This window comes from Pteropus medius, unplaced genomic scaffold (assembly GCF_902729225.1).
Source record: "Pteropus medius unplaced genomic scaffold, Ma_sr-lr_union100, whole genome shotgun sequence".
Lineage (NCBI taxonomy): Eukaryota > Metazoa > Chordata > Mammalia > Chiroptera > Pteropodidae > Pteropus > Pteropus medius.
The window spans coordinates 15,528,086-15,549,346 of record NW_024356249.1 but is presented as its reverse complement, the minus strand read 5'-3'; the positions used below and the strand labels follow the sequence as shown (position 1 = coordinate 15,549,346).

The following is a 21,261-nucleotide window of genomic DNA, read 5'->3' as shown; positions in this document are numbered from 1 at the left end:
TCCTGGGAAGAGAAAGTAATAATTGTTCTGATGAATGCTTTAGAAAAGGTAAAATCTGGTATTTTTTTCTACAACTCTTAGTTTACATGTACTTATTGCTGTCTAAGGCCTAATGAAAGAGGTTAAGTAGCAAATCTTTTCCCTTATCAACACAAGAATTTTTTCTTTTCATATTTTTAAAAGTATTCTAAAGTATTTATTCTACTTTTAATTGCTACACCAATGAAACAGCATATTTCCCATCCTTTCATTTAAAAATGGGGAATGATAACCAAACGATCATCCCTTTGCGGGGGGGGGGTCAAATTATTTATAATTTGTATAAACTGTTAAAGTGAAATACAGGCTAAACACATTGAGCTTCACCCAGCATAAAATTATAAAATATTAGCTGATTCATTTGAAAACACAATAAAATATAGAAAAAACAATGATAAATTTTACTTTAATCAAATTAAAGTCAGGGATATAAAGACTCTGGCTCAGTTTTTCTTTAATTTCTCAAGTATCACTTATTTTCCTATCTTTGTTTAATTTTAATAGGCATATTATAATACACTTGCTCTGGGAAAGCACCTATGATTACAAATAAAAAATAAGTCCTTAAACACAATTTAAAGTACCAAAGTGTCAGTGCCAAGTTTGATTTTAATAAAATTCTTAACATTAAATAAGCATTGTTTCATGTATAATGCTGATTTTTTTAAAAGATATCTGGAAATGAAATGTAGTAAAATTATTGCTTCCAAAGTTAAGTTGGCACAATCTGTACAAGACAGAACCAAAACAAGATCAAACGCACCCAGCAGTTCCAGAACCAATCTCTACCCTTCTTCTGACATTGTATACACCTTCACGAAGCTATCATTTTACAGTCTTCTTGAAAGTAATGGCCTGCTATTTAGATACTTAAATTCTATACATGTTAAGATACATCCTGAGGATACCAGTATGTTTAACCACAGAAATGACTTAAATTGTGCATGTTAGGCAGGACAATAAATGTTTGACAGACCTTAATGAGAAGTTCTGTAGGTATATCACCCTGCCGGACAATACGAAAAAATTCACAATGCAAAACCAAGCATGTCTTCATTTTTTTTAAAAAAAAATGCAACATTTATTTCACAATCTCTGGAACTGTAAAACTCCTATTCTTTTAATTTACAGAATTGAGGGAAGTGTTTTAAATGCCAAAATGTACATGCTGCATGTGATTTAGCATATAAGCACCAAAATCTGAAAAGTTTACAAAAATTGTTTAAACTTGTAAGGTGCATTTAATCATGAATTATACTGAGTTGGAGGAAATAAACAGTACCCCAAAGCTCATTTATATTTAAGAAACAGCTGAATAGCTTCCAGCTTGGTTTGTAACAAAATAAAAAATACTGCTTTTAGTTGTTTTATACAAGTTATCTAAAATTTAGATTCAAAATTTAAGTCCTGCCTTTCATTGTGGATAGAAGTTAGATCATTAAATTTCTCTGTGTTCCAGTTTCTATTTCATATATAGTTAAGTATTTAATGGCCTAAAAATTTTTTTAAAGTAAAAACTTGAGTCATTTAGTAAACATCTAAAGTTAACGAAAAAGTTAGATCTCTTATATTTTTACATAGAATTGGGTATGAAATCATTTTGCACCAAAATTATTTTTAAATGTTATCAGTCCATTCAATAATTAGATCTTTTCAAGTATTTAATATATATCTTTAGGCAAAAACTGGTAGTATGAAGTTAAATAAGGTAAATACAAAATTAATTTCTTGGTTTACAAATCAAAATTATTATGATATTAAAAGCATGCCTCTTTCCAAACCACTCTGTCATGCTGATAACAAATAAGGAAAATCTATGCCAGTATTTCTCTAAATATACTGACACAGCTGTCCTGAATGACCAACTCGGTTGGAAAGGGACTGGCCCACTTCCCCAGTTCTATGGAGTTGCCACCTGTGCCCTCACTCTAAGTAGCTTATACAGAATCGACTTACTCATGTTACTAACACAAAAATCCAGCAAGCTATAGTCCTGAAAGCCACCTACATTTATGTTTACTTTTTACTGTATACATTAAAAAAAAATTTGTTGTGCTTTTCACATATCTGATATAGGTTTTCATATAATTTTATTTCTTGGTTTATTGGGAAAGATAAAGACTAAGAAAAGAGGTACATAAGGAGAGTTGGACTGTAAAGTGACATTACATACACACCTAGCCAAATATCTTTAAAAGCTACTATCATCAAAAAGCAATATATATATATAAAAGAAAACAAAGTCTCCTCCCTCAAATCCATATTATTCCATGATAGAGTTTCACAGCAACCAGTATATATATCAATTATTTTTCATGATCTGTTGAGTTATCCACAAGTATGCTTTTGGAATTACAAGATGTCATTTCCATAGCAGACTAAACATTTTACTATTAGAGAAATGTGCTTAGAAATGGTTCAATGATTTCCTCATTATGACGACTATTTACAAAGACATCTATTTACGTTACCAATAAATAATCCTGATATCAAAAGAGAATGCTCATGCACACACTGAGATGGCTGCATGCTTTTAAAATATTTACATGTAGTTTCGCTATTGTAGCTGTCCCATTAATAGTGAAAGTGCATGTCCTTCAATTTTCTCCACGTCAGTCTTGCTTCTGGGGGATGCATCCTTCCATTTCTACAACTTCAGGCCAGCCTTCATATTTGTTTGTGTCCTTATTGTTCTTTATGTGCTGTTGGAACACAATAATAGTATACGATTTCAAAAACCTTGGTGGACTGCTTATCTGCGACAACATGCTTTAGTGCGCTCATTTCGCTAACACTCATGTCAACAATGAATTCATATAAATGATGGTTCAAGATATTAAATGAGAAAGCTTCGGGACTGGCATGTAGTGGCAGACTTTCAAATAATAGATAAAATAACAAAACACTGCAGATGTTTATTAAAGGATCATTTTTTAGCCAAAAAGTTTACATTCTACTAAGTTCTGAAGTATTTCCAAACTTAATTGATTATTATATCAAAAACTCAATTAAAATCTTTAATAACCAATGTTTCCTAAAAGGCTTATTATAAAAGCAATTATATGCCAATGCGCTGTCATATAGGAAAAAAAATTCCCATGCAGAATTTGACTATTTTTAAGCTTTGAAATTAAGCCACTGCCATGTTACTTCAAATAATTGATTACCAAGAACTTATAAAAAATATATGAATATATTTAATGTCTGCTTTATCTAAATTACAGATAACTGGGATAAGAATATGTACCATATGCTTTCATACAATTTGCTTTTATCCATTAATAGTGAAGTCTAAGACACTAACCTGTTCAAAAGGGCTTTTTGTCTTAATGCCTTTCCCACCACAGAAGACCCAGTTGTCTCTAAAACCAAGACTGGTAATGGACGTACTCCCCAATTCAGCAATGAGCCGCCGTGCCTCATCATTGAGTCTTAGAGGAAGAAAAAGAATGATACAATAAACATAGTGCACTCTATGTTATATAAGTAATATTGAGTTACCTAGGATATTTACCATGAGACGAAAATGAGAATATGTAGGCTTAAGTAAGAGAACATAAAAAAAGAATACAGAAATGTTTTCAGAGTACCAGTCTTATTTGAATTTTTTAAGAATAGCCAGTATACAGTATTATATTAGTTATATTAATTTTAGGTGTACAATAGAGTGATTCAACATTTTTATATCTTACAATGTGAATTCTTTAGTGACAAAAGACATAAAACCTAGCATATCATTTTAAGTTTATTATATTAAGAAGTACCTTTTACATGTTTTCATTTCACAACAATAACTAACTTTCAACTACATCCATCAAATAAATACAGGATACTGCAGTTAGTAGATGACTCTCCAGGCTAATTTAAGGTCTTAAGCAACCAACATCTTTATACAATTAAAAATCACTTTGAATCTCCACTAAACCCTTCGTAAATTTCATTTGAATAAAGGTAAATGCTAATAGAAATACAGAGGTTCCTAATTCTATCTTTTACTTAAAATAAAATGAATTTTGAGACTACGGAAATAAATTGTCCTTAAGTGATAAGTGCCAAGTGGTTATTTAATAAAGAATGAAAACAGCAGCTAAGTACCTCCCAGCAGGAGGAAGGACAGTGACAAAAGCCAAATGCTAGGGAAATAGCTAAATGAAAGGTGCCGTCAAGGTATTTTGTGTAGGTTGTCATCCTAATGTTGAGTGATTCTCCATGTCTCCTCTGTCTCAAAAGGGGAAGGAAATTCAGTGGAGCTAAAAAAAAAAGAAAAAGAACAAAAGATAACTCACGGCCACCTGTGCAGCTATTTGGTAGTAAGTTGTTTATATCAGCCAGAAGGTCAGTCAGGAAGGTGCTTATTTATCCCACAGGCAAGTTCTTTGACATATCACATGCTAATGTCAGTTAGCTCCTTTAATGTATTAATGAAAAAAATACTGGATACGACAGTTCTCATTTAACTAACTCAAGGATAAATGGGATAATTTATGTTTTTCTTTTTTAAAAAAAAGCTTCATAAAACAGGAAAGAAATGCATACATCATTAGACCTCCACAATTTATGCAAAGCACTTAAATCAGACGGGCAGTAGAGCTGTTTTAACCACAGCCCGGGCTTTGCTGTCCACCTGGGGAAGTTCACTAGAGTCAGTGAGAAAATCAGCTGTTGTCCTGGAATATTTAGCCTTTCAGACTCAGATCTGTATAAAGCGATGTGTTTATAACCAAGTGAAATAAAAATAATAAATGAAACAGCTGTGCAAAAGAACCAGGGAAGTCTTGGCCTCCTGAAGACTTTAAGACCTTTACGTATCATGTGGATATGCTCCTCGCTTGCTCCCTAAGGTTTGTCTATAGCTGTGTTTCCTGTGCCTATCCTCACATTAGGCACCACTTTTTGTTTGTTCACTTGATCAGCAACTTTTGCTTTAGAGGGACACACCCTGAAAGTATTGTGTGAACCTTGCAATGTTTGTTTCCAGTGTTAGCATATCACAGGTATGAAGACTGTCAAGTTCCACTCATTAATTTATCCAATTCTATTTTTCTGGGTACTTTCTTTGAATATTTTGTTTGCATCATCAGCACTAATAGGCAAGTTTTACTATAACAAGAACAAATAGTATCAAAACGCAGAAGTCAGGCCTTGGTTCACTGTGCAGCTCAGTGACGGCCTCCTGCAAAGGTGCCTTTGGCTTGATTCACACTTACATCTCAGAAAAATTAACAAACTGACACCTGGCAGGCTTTAAGATTGCTCATAAATAGCTGAATGTTAAGTTCACAAATGTTGTGGGATGGCTTATACATAGAAACTGCTTGCAAAGTAGATGGGTATCAAAATGCAGGCCTGGCCCTCTACAAAAGGTACATAAAAGCTTTCATATCTAAGAATTTTGCATCAATTAAGAAATATATTGAAGGGCAGTCATTTTTACTTCTGTACTTTTGGATTTGAGAAGTGATCATTTTGATCTGTGTGAATACACAAAGCCAATTTGGCCAAAGATCTAGAAGCAACTTGAAAATTCAGCTTTATGTTTTGACTCTGGTCATTTCTTCCCTTACTTTCCCATGAGAACACCGCAGGTCCTGCACAGAAAAGGGTTAACAGAGTAGGCTGGAGTTGGCTATCCTCAGAAAGGCCGACCCACAAGACTGATCCTTGGCTGGCATCTGGAAGAAACTTGGATTTGGGGCAGGCTCCCACCGTTCCCAGAATCCATTGGAATGGTTCACTGTCCCTAAAATGTACAAACAATGCAGTTTATGATAAACATCTACTTTCTTTCTGGAAGTCTGGAATTTGGGGATGTGTTAGGCAGTGGGTGCCTACATGATCAGCTCCTGATAAAAACCCTACGTACTGAGTTTCTAATAAGATGCCCTAGTAGACAGAATTTCGCACTGTTGTCACAACTTGTCGCTGGAGAAATTAAGCATGTTCTCTGTAACTCCACCTGGGAGAGGACACTTGGAAACTTGACTTTGCCCCATGTACATTTGCCTTTTATGTAAACATGCTAATTCTGCATTGTATCCTTTTGCTGTAACAGACCGTATAGCCTTATGTGAGCAGGTCTATACGCTGCGTCCTGTAAATCTCCCTAGTAAATCATCACATCTGGTGGTGGTCCTGGGCACCCTTGCCACATGTCCCTAACTATGTCTATCTAGCTATAGTTTTATAACCAAATAACTCTCTCAGTGACTTCTAAAGTTTTCTGATCTGCCTATGTCAAGGTTGGGGAACTTTATTATTCTTTTTTGGCATTTTCTATTTTACTAAGTAAAAGATGACTTCATATTTCAAAAAGAAGTTTAAATAAAACTATGCAATGTAGACAATATTTTAAGCACTAGATCAAATATATGATAGATGTCAAAATGCTCCAGTTTTTAAAAGCCAGGGTAACTTATACAGTTATATACAACATGAAGCTTAGAGATAAGCTTTTAATTCTATATAGGAGGCACCAGGAGTTTATTATACATATTTTAATCTTTACTAATGCTCATAACTGGATGAGTTGTTAAAAACTTACATGGAAAAAATTATTTTAGTTGAGAATTTTCTTTAAAAATGAATAGAAAATTTTCTGTGGTAAACCAGAAACTAGACAAAGAAAGGAATCAAGTTTTCCTAGAAAAGATTCTAAGGCTGCACAGAGGCAGTCTGGAGAAAAAGAGGAGATGCGGACTGGAGATGGGGAGCCTCCAATCTGCCTCCATCTTTGCTGGGAAAGGAAAGACATCAGATGGTCCTTCGGTCATACCATCAAACCAAGCCGGGGTCCCCTTTTCTCGAAAAGTACAGAAAGCAAGAAGAAGAACTGATATTCTGGGCTCAGTTCTGACTAACAAGGAAGAACCAGCTGGGAAGTAGAGTGTCGAGAATATTAGAAGAAAATCATGGTCTCTTAGGAGTTTGAAGAATAAGGAACTCTCGGCATAGGTGACCATGAAGCCTAGTCTTTAAAGAGAGCATATTATAAAAAGTTCAGATTAGAAACTCTTATGCAAGAACATAACTCTTAAAAACAAATGAAAAACAAATACCCCAATAATGTTCATTTTGTGATTTGCTAATAATCTCAGAAAAAAAAAGTTTCTAAATTAACGCTACTAGAAGAATGCTCTTGTGATGGGCTTGAGCTTAAAAAAGGGAGTGTACAAAATACAAGGCAAATCCTATTACTAATGACAAAACTTTTACTACTACTACCAGGAAGGCCTGCAGTGCTTAGAATGAGATGAGATTCATAAAACTTGTAAAGGCCACAGAAAGAACTTTTGCTACTAAGTGTGAATAACAAAGAGACCCACTGTTTCACAAAGAGAATATAATACTGAGATCAAAGCATGATTATCTTTTCCAGGGAAGCGAACACTCTTTGATCAACATGAAAAGGGAATAGTAATTCAAGAATGTCCGTATAACAGCTTTAAACTAAATTTAAACCTCCAGGCCCACACATCACACACTTAAAATTCTAAAGGAACTTGTTAATATAATCTTCGATGTAGTGATAGTTATTTTAGAAGCATCATAGAAATTGGAAATGCTAGGACATTAAAAGTTAAATATTCCAGTTTTCAAAAATAGGCAAGGTACATTTTAGAAACAAGGGCCCAATAAAACCAATTTCAATTCCTAACAAAATTCTTGAAGGGATTACAAGGAGCTCCTGTGAGCAGTAAAACAAAGAAGGAAAGAAAAAGAGAGGGTAGTAGGAAGGAGGGATGAATAAAGTCAAGTTATTTCAGCTTTTGCAAAGGTTTTTGGGTGTCAGATCAGGGTACCGTAATTAGCATAGTCATGAATTTAAGTGAGCATCGGATAGTTTCAGATAATAATGACGCGGCAGCTGGATGGTATGCCTATTAGGGTACACTGGCAGCTGTTTGAAAAGTAGTTTCTGCAGCTGATTAATAGACGAATCCCTTGCAGGAGGTCTCCCGCAAGGTGGCACACTGACCTTGGTAAACATTTTTAGCAATGACTTAGATTTAAACATAAGAACGACTTTGGAGAGAATACAAAGCCTGGATCATGAAAACTTCATACGACAAATGTCAGAATCAAGACCAAGTGGGCCAAAATCAGCAAAATTAAATTTAACAAGGATACATGAATATAAAGTTCTTCATTTAGACAAAATAAAATCAAGTTCTGAATGAGGAGGAAGATCTGACTTGGCAGTGATTAAAACACAAAAGTCTGAGACCAAATGAAAAGATCTGAGAATTTAACTTGACCAAAAACTCATGAGCCAAAAATGTTATGTGACTGTTTAAAGAAAACGAATACAATACGAGTCCGCATGAATATTCAAAGAAATGGAATCTCTACAGCATGGTAAGCTAACATCTCCACTGTACCCTGGACTGGCCAGACCACGTCTGGAACATGGTGTTCGATTTGGGGCACTCAATTTAAGAGAGACAATAATCAACTAGAGAATGTCCAAAAATACAGCCAAGCGGGTAAAACAAGCTAGAAACGTAACATGATAAAAGGTTAAATGAGCCATGTGTATTGAGCCTGGAGAAAACTAAAAGAGAAATGCTGTTTAGCTTCAAATACCTGAGTACTATTTGGGGAGAACATCTATTTTGTTTTTCCACTTATCCAAGAGAAGGACTATCAGGAGGAATTTAGAGGGAAACCAACCCAAGAACATAACATTTACTTAAGAATAGTTTTATGTTTTGCTTGTTTCAAATAGAGAAATGACAAGAGTACCAACACCCTTACGAGGTGAGCAGGTCAGTGGAGGCATTCATAGTGAAGTTCCGAGGGACCGTGGCCCAGGGCTGTGATGCTGTTTCAAGTGATCCTGAAGATCTCTTACTTCAAGACATCGACATTTAAACACTTAGGCGAGAGGCTAACACATCATAGAGTTTTCTCTCCAAAAGGAGAAATACAATAGCAAAATTTAGCTAGCTCAAACTACCATATTTTCTATTAAACAAACGAAAAAACAAACAACTTAATTCAGAGAGGGTGGAGATGGAAAGTGGATACATTAGAGACCTGCACTTCCTAAAGTGTAAGTTTTCCTGGATATAGGTTTTTTGTTGTTGTTTGTTTTTAAAATGTGCTTCCTGGTTAAAAATCAAGAACCACTGGCATAAACAGAGGTAAAGCATTTTCTTTAGGGCAGAACTTGAGAGTTTATTGTAAACCCATAAAAAGGTGCCATCCCAAACTTATTTGACCATTATAGTTTTAAGAAACTGGGGTTCCACTGAATACACTTTGAGAAACGCTGTGATGGAGACCAGTCCCAGTTATTCTGCTGAAGTTCAGAGTATAGCTGAGGAGCTTATTATGAATGGTGGTGACCAGGATCACAGAGAAACAACTGCACAGATCTGAGCCCGCTTTCCCTAACCAACTTGCACACCAACTCTGTAACTTGCAGAGAAGAGGCACATCCATTTCATCCTCAACTCTTTTAGGTATAAGTGGAAGAACAAGCCAGTCCTTAGAAGGTAAAATCCAGCAGCCTATGTGAGGAAAAGCCATAACACATCAGAGCTTTTCATTCCCATATAAGGCTGGGTATACTACGACTGAGGAATCACTTCAAATATTCAGACATCTGCCAAGATATGTGGTTATATTTTGTTACATTTAATAGATGTAGAAGGCCCTTCATAAGGATTTTCTCCATGTCTGCATTCGATGAACACCAACAAACAGCAGCTAAAAAGAAAACATCGTCTTCGCCTAGTTTCTAGGTCTGGCCGCAAATCATTATTAGCAGAAGGGCAAAAGGGGTGATGCTCACCAGGTATAATAATGAAATAACCTGATGAAAAACAGAGGTCATGTGTATCTATTTAGAAAAGTAGGGCTTTAAGAAAACCTTGAAAATCTCAATTACACATGTAATATCCTATTCTCTCAGCAAAAGTAAATAGGAAGTTGGTTGTTTTTTGATAAGGAAAGCCTAATTATATTCTGTTTAGTTCTATCTAGCTAAATGGCAATGGTTGAATATGCCAGTTTTATTTAACCTTCGTACTGAGTTTAATACGTCTTTAGTTGAACTAGATAAAATGCAAATGTCAACAAAACTGCTTCAGCTTAGAAATATTCACAAAGTGGCACTGCTTTCTTAGTGCAAATCTGCCATAATGTAGCTACATATTAAATACATACATAACTCAATAAAAAGGAAGACATGACATATTCCTGTGTCGAGCATATAGTTCAAAGTCTTTTCAAGTAAAATATTCGAATGTTTTTTTTTATTCTTGATAAAAGTCATCCAAAACAGGTATCATAGGAAAGATTTTTTTGAGAAAGACTATTAAAGAGTTCACCCCACCAGAAAAGTATTAAGTACACTTATTTTTATCGAAGTTATTAAAAAAATTGAAATAGTATCTTATTGGAGCAGGAATAAATAGAAGAACAGAACTTTCAGAAACAAAGTCAAATCTACATAATAATATGCATTATAAGTTGCTGGAAAATTACAAGTGGATTTTTAAAAATACAAGAAAATGGTAAAATCACTGGAAGAGAAAAATCTCCTAAATATCTAAGTTAGAAATGGAAAAGTATTTCTCAAGTATAAAAGTAGAAAAACTCAAAAGGAAAATCCAGACCTGTCTATATAAGAATTAGACTAAACTTCTAAAAATCAAAAAGCACCATAAATTAACAAAATTAAAAGCAAATGATGTGCAAAATAATACATTTTAACATGAGAAATAGTTAATATCCTTAACATATAAAGGACTCTTGCAAATAAATAAGAATCACCCTAAATGGCCAAAAGACAATTGACAAGAGGAGCCAAAACATTTGTTTAAAAAATCCAGTCTCACCAATAACCAAAGAAGGCATGTTAAAACAAGTTTCCTCTCCAAAACTTTTAAGAATGAACTTTTAAAAAAATTAACAATCGGTGTACTGCTTTTTTAATTACAAACTTCTGAGAGACATGTAAAATTGGCACAAACTTTAAAAAATCCTTTTTAAAAATGTGCACATCATTTAATTCAACAACCTACTTCAAAAAAATGTATCTTAAGGAAATCGATTTCAAAATAATTTTAAGATAGTATATTTTTGCTAAGTATGAAAATTGGACAGAGTCTAAACATTCAGCAGTAGGTGTTTTATTAAACAGATTTTAAATCATGACACAATGAAAAACTAAACTTGGCAGACATGAACAACTGTTATGAAAAAAATATTTAATTCTATGGGAAAATATTCACCACATAAGTAAATGAAAAGGTATGCTATAAATGCGACTGTTCCAAATGTTTAAGATAAAATATGTGCATAAAAAAATCTGGAGATAGAAATTAATTAATATCAATGGTTATGTCTGAGTAGTGAGATAAACTGTAACTTGTTTTCCTTTGCGCTTTTCTGTATTTTTCAAATTTTATAACATATACAATTTTAAGAAAAGTTACAAACTACCATCTATTAAACTTTATGAAAAATATAACACACTTATCCCTTCACAATTCCGCTTCTAGGAATCTGCCTTAAGGACATAATCAAAGGTGAAAAATAATTATGTAAAAGGGTGTTTATCACAATAATACAAAATCTTGGCAATAACAAGCAACTTTTAAATAAAGGTAGGGCTATATGATCACCTGTTGGTGAACCATGAAAGATTCTATCAAAGAATATTATGTCAGGGAAAATGATTTCAAGTTGTTAAAAAAAAAACAGACTACAAAAGAGTAGAACAACCTTAATGTACAATGTGATTCTAATTTTACAATGATATATGCCTGATGAATATGCAAAAAAACAGAAGGGAAAAAACTAAAAAAATGTTCATAGAATTTATCTGGAACTTTGCTCTGTTTTAAAAATTTTTTTCAATGAAAATGTACTGCTTTTTAATTATTAAATATAGCTCAAAAAGGTTGTATAGATTTTTAAGTTTACATACTTCGTTGCTCCATCATCATATGTTCCCATTAAGACTATTGTCCCATCTTGTATGGACTTCAGAAACTCAATAAATGGGGCCACATCTGAAGAAAAAGAAAAGGTTGCAGGTTTCTTTTAGATGACTGAGTAACCACAGTGATAATCTGTAAAGTTAATAATATAAAATATGAAGTTTGTAAATCAATAAATTCTAATGTAGGGTAACCAAAAGGGAGATTAATCTTATGAATAGGTTAAAAAATTGTTTGTTCCTTAATATGATCCTACCATCAACTTAAAATTTCCAATCCTGATTCATCCTATGTGACTTTGGACTGATATTCCAGAGGCTAAATGAAAAACACCATAGTGAAGTTATGTTAAAGCATAACGTGGTTTAAAGTAAGAAACTCAAGGAGCAAGAGAAAGGCTCATGGACTTTCTTGAGTTTATGTAAACTTGTTTGGGTGAGTACTTTCCTTAAAATAAGATACATAAGTTTTGTCCAATTCACAGAAGGGCCTGTGTATATATATGCACGTGCACATACGAAGACACACATAAATGATGTACAGGATCTTCTGGGCATATCCACTTACCATAAACTAGGAGAAGGAATGTAGATTAGGTCATCACTAAAGCCAAACTAATTATAGCAAACATTATAGTCATTACTCGCTTCACCTAGTATATCCAGGTTCATAAGGACTTCAGAATAAACCCCTTTGGTGACTAAAAACTGGTAATGCAGAGACAGAGCAGGTACAGCAAATCATTTCGCATCTAGAACAGCCTGTAAGTCAAAGCTGCATTACTTCAAATTTACTCAGTTTCTTTCCATGGCAAAGACGCCAAAGATTTTTCTTTGATTATATTTTATAATAGCATTTTAAATTTTTTTAAAAATGTACCAGAGCAGCTAACGAACCATTTCCACTTAAATGCAAAGATGGCAGTAAACTGCGACTTCTTTTCAACTGGAGGAGTATTTTCAGCAGTAATGGATCTGCTTGTGATGAAATACCAGAGCCTCTTGGTCACATGGCTGATTCCAACAACAGTTCTGTTAAGGTGTTTCTATGTAATAGTTTTGGTACCACCAGCCATGCCCTTAGGGTCTGAAACTGATGGTAGCATTTTAAGTTTACATAGTTTTGACAACTATGAAAAGTTCTCCTCATCTCGAGTAAAAAGTAAATGTTATGTAGCATCCTGTTATAAGCTGAAGAAATATTAGAAAAAGCTGAACTGTCTGAAAACTCTTATACATTTCAAGAAGCTTACTGCTGCTGGCTTTTAGGCAATATGTAAAGGGCGTAGGGAGGGGAAGGGAGAGCCTCGTGCTGATAAATTTAGAGAAGACTGAAAAGACAAATCTGTGTTGGTCTTAGAACTAGAGGGAGAAATCCTTTGCTTTGGGGTAGCATCTCGTAGAGCGCCAGTCCTTGTCCCTGCATGCTGGTGAGTGACTTTCGCTTGCTCTCCAAGGGACTTTCAAATACAGGAGATATCTATCTGTACCTCACTCTAAGTCCAGTGAACTAGAAAGGAAATTCTATTCCTTCCCTCAGATGCTCATCTACCCTAATCATAATTCTGGTTATAATGTATTTTTGAGACTGGGAAATCACATATAAAGAAATCGATTCAGTCAGTTCAAAACACTTAAATTAGTTATGCCCATCATCAAATTTTTCATTCTTTTTAACAATTTCAGACAGAATCTAAAGCACCCTAAAGTTTTGAATTAGTTGTCCTGCAAGAAATAAGACTGAAGATTTTTTAAAATCTCCACTTTAATAGTATTGTTCTTGATTACACACAATAATTTTAGTTAAAAAAGTAAATACTAATGACTGATTACTTAAACATAGCTGGACATTTAGTGAAAAGAGAAACAAAATGAACACAAAAATAGTAACATTATTCTCTCATTAATGGGCAACATTATATTTAGGTGATTAAGAAGTCAGTGCTAGCAACAGAACAGTTAGGTTATTTAAACTTACCTCCTCCCCACATGTCAAAATATTTAGTATCTAATACTTCTCCTGTCTTTCCTGAAAGAAATTGAATCCATATCAAATTACGCAACTGAAATATACTTTATATTGTATAAATGATCTTATCCAATAATGGATGTGAATTACCTTGAGAAAAGAGTTAAAATCTGAATTACATGCATTTGAAACATGTTGCTAAAGGGTAATTTTTGGATAGGACTTTCTCACTAGTCTTGTAAGCCAAAGAGGAGCAAATAGAAATTCTCTACTGACCACAGACGATTCCAATTCAAAGTTGGACATTTTTCTGTCATTAAATATATCTTTTTATAAAATCTACCTTTTAAAATCTATTTTTTTAAGGTGAGACAACCTTTGGTTGACCTCACAGATTGCAAGAACCTTGTCAGCTTACAATCCCTTATTTTTTTATTTTTTTACGCCTACAGCCCCTGGTCTTCCTAGGTGGTCTCCCATTCAAGTACTAAACAGGCCCGACCCTGCTTAGCTTCTGAGATCAGGCGGGATCAGGCTTGTTCTGGGTAGCATGGCTGTAGACTAAAATCTATTTTTTTGTTATCAATTAAATAGACAAATAGGTATAGAACCTTTTACCTAAGAAAATGAAAAAAGTAGAAACACAAAACTTCACCTCTTGTTGTGAAAGAAGAGATATTTTCCTACGCTATGGACTGGGGAGCGTGGTTTTAATCACTCTCTACAGCTTTACAGGGTTATTATAGCAGAAAGAGAAGACCATTGTGTAGTTAGGACTCACTTCATGGGTTCATATTTTCGGATTTGATTTTGTAAGAACACTCAAGAAGTTCAGGGTTCAATAACTGTATTTATTATAATGAACTTAGAAGAATGTGGACAAATACTGAAAAATTAAAATTGATTCTTCTTACTTTTCATTTCTCCTCCACCCCATCCAATAGTCCATCACCCTTTGTCATTTTACATCCTTTCATTCATGTCATTCTATCTTCACATTATGTTAGGATTCCAAAATTTGCAGCAAGAACTCATCAATTTAATGTTAGATTGGTTGTATTTTGATGATTTCATGGGAAGCTCCCCACACATTGCACTGTAAGCTGGATGCTTCCAAGAAAGCAACTATAAATATTCAGACATGAACTGTCCACATATAGTTGGCTTTTTTATGGGGATAAGGGAGTTGAGCAGGGGGGCCCGGGGGGAGGGACGGGGGTTAGCGTCAAGAGTGGCTCTTTCTGACCTGATCTCTTGATTATTAGAGTGCATTTTGCTTTAGGGCATTTGATTATCTACTGACTACACCCATGAGCTAAAATAATTATTCTTACCATTTACCAAGGCAACATTGATCCCTCTTCCAACATTATTCTTCACACCACTCATTAAACTGAAGGGGAAAAAGTCAAGACAAATGTAGAATTAGATGTCACAAAGACATGTATCAAAGAAATAAAGTCATGCAAAAAAATAAAGGTTAAGAATATTATATGGGGTGTACAATCATTTAGTACTGCAGCGGAGATTAAAAGATCTCTACTAAGTGAGAGAAAACAGTTTAATAACTTTAAAGCAATGTCCTAAAATAAGATTTCACAGAAATACATATTAACAAGTATTAGGGCAAAATACTGGACTGTTTCTTGTTGCTCTGGGTCAGATTATGAAATACTGTTTTAGAGAATCCTTTAAACATGTGGACATTACGCACACACATATTCTACAACCATTCTGAAAGGATCGATCGACAACCTCTTCTGTACTTTCTGCAGCATCAGTGTGAGGTGGGAAAGAAGCAAGATGCTCCCCAAATCTTTCATAATCTGAAAGCAAGAAAAGTGCGGGACGCTTCTTTCGTGAATGTTTCACCTAACTGTGAACGTGCTCTTGGTGATTATCAGAAGTGATGCTGCATTTATATGACTGCTTCTAACCAGTCACTTACGTTGTCATACCTGAAGTGATCAACATCCACTGGCAGCTCACAGACCATCACACAAAGACAATGATACTGTGAAATGGAAGGCATCTGTGAAACTCCTGCTTATCAGTTCAGTTTGTTCAATTAGAATTACTAAAATAAAATTATGGGTACTTTTAATTTAAAAGAAATTTTAATTTAAAAAATTTTAAAAACTAAAGGTAATAGTAATACTCCCAGTCGTGTACTGTTTAATGTTTAACAATGGGTTTGAGGTTGGCAGAGTATGAAAATGTAGACACACACATATCCATATATTTATACATCTAAACACACATGTATAGGTACATAAGTTTGTTAGAAATTTTAGTAATAGTAAAGTATATGTAGCACATAATTTCACAAATAAAATCTATAATACTTTATTGTAAATTCCACATAGCTAACTGATTCTCACAGAACGTGTTAGCTGATTTTCACAGAACTCCTATCTGTCGTTAATCTATGGTTGCAACTGATAAATGAATACAGTTTTAACCCTCACAACTTAGCAGTAAAAAAAGCAATGTGAAGAAAATTGGCAAAAGATGTGAATAGGTATTTCACTGGAGAGGATACACAGGTGGCAAAAAATAAAACAAAACAAAACACAAATACCATTAATAGATGTGCAATCTCACTAGCCACAAGGAAAAGAAAATTAATTGAAATATCACTACGTGCCTATTAGAAAAGCTAAAATAAAAAAATAGTGACAATAGCAAATGCTAGCAAGTATACAGAGAAATCAGATCTCTCATATATGCTGGCAGGAATATAAAATAGTACAGTCACTCTGGAAAGTGTCTGGAAGTTTTTACAGAATTAAACACATACCACATAACCCAGAATTCTTGGGCACTTCATGGCAGAGAAATACAAATGTATGTCCACACAAAAACCTGTACATGACTATCCATAGCAGCTTCATTGGTAACAGCCAAAAACTGGGAACAACTAAAATTGTTCGGTTGAGGACAGTAAGTGATGTGGATAAACCAAGTGAGGTGCATCCATATTATATTATACTGCTCAGCACTAAAAAAGGGGTAAATTATTAACATGTACCAGTATTTCAAGAGGATTATCCTGAGTGAAAAAAGCTAATCTCAGTAGTCACATATTATATAATCTTATTCACATAACATTCTCAAAACAGCAAAGTGATAGAAATGACAGATTAGTGGTTGGCAAGGGTTACTGATGGTGGAGGTGACACATAACAAGGTAGTATAAAAGAGATCTTTGTGGTGATGAAATAATTCTATATCTTGATTGCTATGTTGGCTACATGGATCTATACATGCGATAAAATGACAGAACTAAGCACACCCTGGACCAATGCCAATTTTCTGGTTTTGATAATTGCACTATAATTACATAAGACAGAACTGCTGGGAAAACTGGGTGAAGAGTATGTTGACCTCTTTGCACCATATTGCAACTGCCTGTGGTTTCTATAATTATTTCAAAATGAAAAGTTAAAAAAATACTCTACTCCAAGGTAATATTAAAAATATTATAAAACAGAAAAGCATAAATTTTTTATTTTTAAAAGCTTATTAGAATTTAACTAGTTATCTACCCAACCTGGTTGCATATCTGCCTTCGAAATTTCACTTGTCATTCTCTAAAATTTACATGTAATAAAGTTTAGAACTTTTTTATGTGTTGCAAGACTAGTTCTGAAAGGTGGGCCAAACAAATCTGCTATATACAAGAGAAGTTTCAAAATGCATTTGCTCTGCTCATTTCAGAAATATATAAGTAGATTGTACTATTAATATTAATAGGCAATAGCTGTCATTACATTTATTATTAAGTGTCACAGTGCCTCCTCCAAGTAGAGATCATCTCAAGAGTATGCTGCTGTCTGTCACAGAGCAAAGAAAAAGACAACAAAGTAGCACTATGACATTGACTCCCCACAAGAGGGCAGCAGCTTATCAATTTTTAAAAACAAATTCAATCAGAAGCCTCTAACTAGCAAATGAGGAACCTCTGAGGATTTTAAATGTATAAGAGTCACTCTAACACAGGTTGAAATATTTTATTTTACCCTTCATGAATATGAAGGTCCCTCTTCCCCTATCACTCCATACTTCCAGGCAAAAATCTAAAGAAAATGATCATAAGATCATATAATCTATAGAGTCTACATCTTTGAATATAGTTTTATTTCAAATACCTACTCTATGTTCTAACTACTAGTTCTTAAAATGATTCGTTTCTAGCAGGGTTTAACAAACTATATTTCATAAGCTCATGGGCCAAATCAAGCCACTTGGCTGGTTTTTCCTTTTACTTTACTACTCATGATTTTAGAATGGTTTTTACATTGTTAAATGGTTACATTTTAGATTATATAGGTACTTGTATAATATTCTTGATTTTACCTATTGGCCCCCTGATAGAAAAATAAACTCCTCAAAATAGTCTGCTATATATTCCTATACCAAATATTGATTATGTAATAAACAGTGAAGCACTATTCCTCATATAATTTTCATGTAAGTTGAAATCAAATGAGTTATGTCTAAAACAAAAGCTACACCTTGAACATGAATAAATTCTATGGGTTCTTAATAAAAAAGAATAAGAAGCTACAATTTTTGTTGTGTGATAACTTGATGTTTACACCCAGAATTTTCTATTTCTAACTAATGAAATCTATCTTAAACCATGACCACAACCTTCATTGTAACGATCGTCTTTTGTCTGTATTAGGGTTTTTCTAACTTGGTCTGATATTATGGGCCTGGTAATTTGTGGGGAGGGGCTGGCCTGTGCAATATAGAATGCTTAAGAGTATCCCTGGCCTATGAGTAGCACCTCCACAGCTGTGACAACCCAAAATGTCTCCAGATCTTGACGAATGTCCCCCAGGGAGAATCCCCGGCCCTGATGAGAAGCACTGATCTGGACTTGTAGTCTCCAAAGTGAGCTGCATGTACTCAACACATGTAGGAAAATATTAAAATACCTACTTATGTATTTTTAGTATCTACTTACACATTTTAGTGCGTGTACATGCAAAAAGAGTCTGTTGCCAATGGGGGCGGGAGAGGGCGGGTAGGGACAGTCTCAAAGAGCTGTGGCCACGACCGGCCATGGCCTTCCAACTACTCTCCCTAATCTACTTCTCTAATCATTTTACCCAGCAGCAGGTCATTTTTTTCAATATAAAGGAAATCACGACGTGCCAGAGTTTGAAAACTGTCGACAACTTCTCAACACACTCAGAAAAAAAAAATATCTCACCCCTCTATGGCCTCCAAGTTCCTACGGGCCTGGCTCTTGCTCACTTCTCTCCAGCTCTTTCCCATCGAAGGGCCTGTGAGCACACTCTTCCTTCTGCCTAGAGTGTTCTTCCCTGACTTTCCACCTGGCTATCTTCCTTCTTATCCTTCAGTTCTCAGACTAAACGTCACTGTGCTGGAGAAACTGTTCCTTGACTGATTCGATCTAAAGTCGGACATCCTGACCTCATCTCACTCACCCCCACCAGTCGTCACGCTCTGCTGCTCTGCAGTCTGTGCTGCAATCTGCAATTATTTATTTGCATTTACTTCTTAAATATCTGTCATCGTCCCCCTACTCCTCCCAAGTTCCATGACGGCAGGAACTATGCTCAATTACTTGATGAATAAATGAATGAATGATGCTAAGAAAATTCAGACTCTTTCTTTAAATATTTTGTTGGAAAAACTTCCAGTACAGAAACAGAAGGTGCTGGAAGAAGTAGTGGAGTGTGAACCGGTCCCTGCACTTCTCCAGTGGGGACACCTGGCCAGCCCCTTACCAGGGACTAGATTTCATGGTCTGAGGCCTCGCTCCAAAATCCTATCAATTATTTCATCTCTCATAGGAATGGCAGGATGAGTCCTAAAATGAAGATGAATAGGTAGCCTGCCTCGATTTTATGGTTAAAGAAACTGAAACACAAATTCTACATGACATTCCCACCATGCCAGAACCAAATGCCCTGGGCTCTGGGCCCAGGACTTACTTTATCAGACCCCACTGTCACATGTGCTTTCTTTTCTTTTCGACCTATATAATCTGTTAATAGAAAAATCTACTAGTTTTGAGTCTGATTTCTATTCTGCATTAAAACTTACATGCTTCGAGTAGATACAGATATCCAAAGACAACCTAGCATGGGCTAGGCAGTCTAAGAGAACTTTCTACTATTTAGAATCAAAGTTGGAGCCTCTCTAGTCAAACAAAGAAAGATATGGAAATGGGAACATTCTAAGTTAATAGGAAGGGTATTATTTAATGTAAAATCCACGAACTTCTAAAATCCAAGTGTTATTACATAATTCAGTAAGACAGGTCTATTATAATGAGAAATCAGAAGATAATGGATTAAAGTGAATATCATTAGCATGAGGGAAAAGCAAATGAGTAGAGACTGTAAAGATCACCTAGCTCAAGCCTTTAATTTTACAAGAAAAGTGTTATTAAGAGAGGCTATATACCTGCCCATAGCTAACTAAAAAGGGGCTATGATAAATATTTAAAAGCTACTATTTAAAAAAAAAAAAGGCACACAAAATGCTGGGAGAAACGACCCAGTTTCCTCTTCGCTATCTGTAAAATTATCTCACTCTTTAGTCTATGTAATTAATGGGATATTTATTATTTTACATGAATTTCGAATAAGCTCATATATCTAATTTTCTAGAAAAGAGCAGCTTAAAAGTAGGACTTGTGACTTCAAAGGCAGCAACTTCAAACAAATGATAGTTGCCACTGAGGTAGGAGATAGAAAAACCTAAAAACTATACTTTGTAGGGCATCTCTATAGGGAACCAGGAAGCTTCGTGGCAAGCAGCTCTGTGCCACGATCGGCTTGAGGTTATTACAGGATTCTTTCACGCTTCAACAAGCAGCATTTAAACATTTTAAATGAAAGATGTTGGTTTGTAAGCTAAAGTGCTCATTGTCTAGGGCAGTGCTATCAAATGGAACTTTCTGCAATGATGGAATACTCTAGCTGTGCTGTTCAATTTGGTGGGCGCAAGTCATATGTAGCAACTGAGCATTTGAAATGTGGCTAGTGTGACTGAGAAACTGAACTTTTAATTTTAATTAAGTGAATTAACTTTTTTTCTGTGATTTAAGAATCAAAATTAAATAGCCACATGTGGCTCTGGCTACCATATGGGACAGCAGAGATCTAGAAAATTCACTCAAAGGAAATCCCTCTTCTCTCCTCGAAGCTGGACAAATACTGTGTTCTTAATGTCACTCCCTAATGTCACTCCCTAATATGAAAATTAAAAACTTTGACTCCTTAAATGTGTGGAGAAGAAACTGTATAATGATCACTGA

At 34.7% G+C, this 21,261-nt stretch overlaps 1 protein-coding gene and 1 pseudogene across 1 annotated transcript in view; both read right to left on the bottom strand.

Moving 5' to 3' along the window:
• Positions 1–613: 613 nt before the first annotated feature.
• FAM3C (FAM3 metabolism regulating signaling molecule C) overlaps positions 614–21,261 on the bottom strand; it is a 46,802-nt gene continuing 26,154 nt past the window's right edge. Inside the window, exons 6-10 of the mRNA XM_039860845.1 lie at positions 15,293–15,351; positions 13,968–14,018; positions 11,978–12,062; positions 3,344–3,470; positions 614–2,741 (exon numbers count right to left, since the gene is read on the bottom strand). Coding sequence (XP_039716779.1) covers positions 2,652–2,741; positions 3,344–3,470; positions 11,978–12,062; positions 13,968–14,018; positions 15,293–15,351 — 412 coding nt within the window. The 3' untranslated portion in view covers positions 614–2,651. The remainder of the gene's footprint in view (positions 2,742–3,343; positions 3,471–11,977; positions 12,063–13,967; positions 14,019–15,292; positions 15,352–21,261) is intronic.
• LOC120601281 (uncharacterized) lies at positions 14,402–14,520 on the bottom strand (annotated as a pseudogene).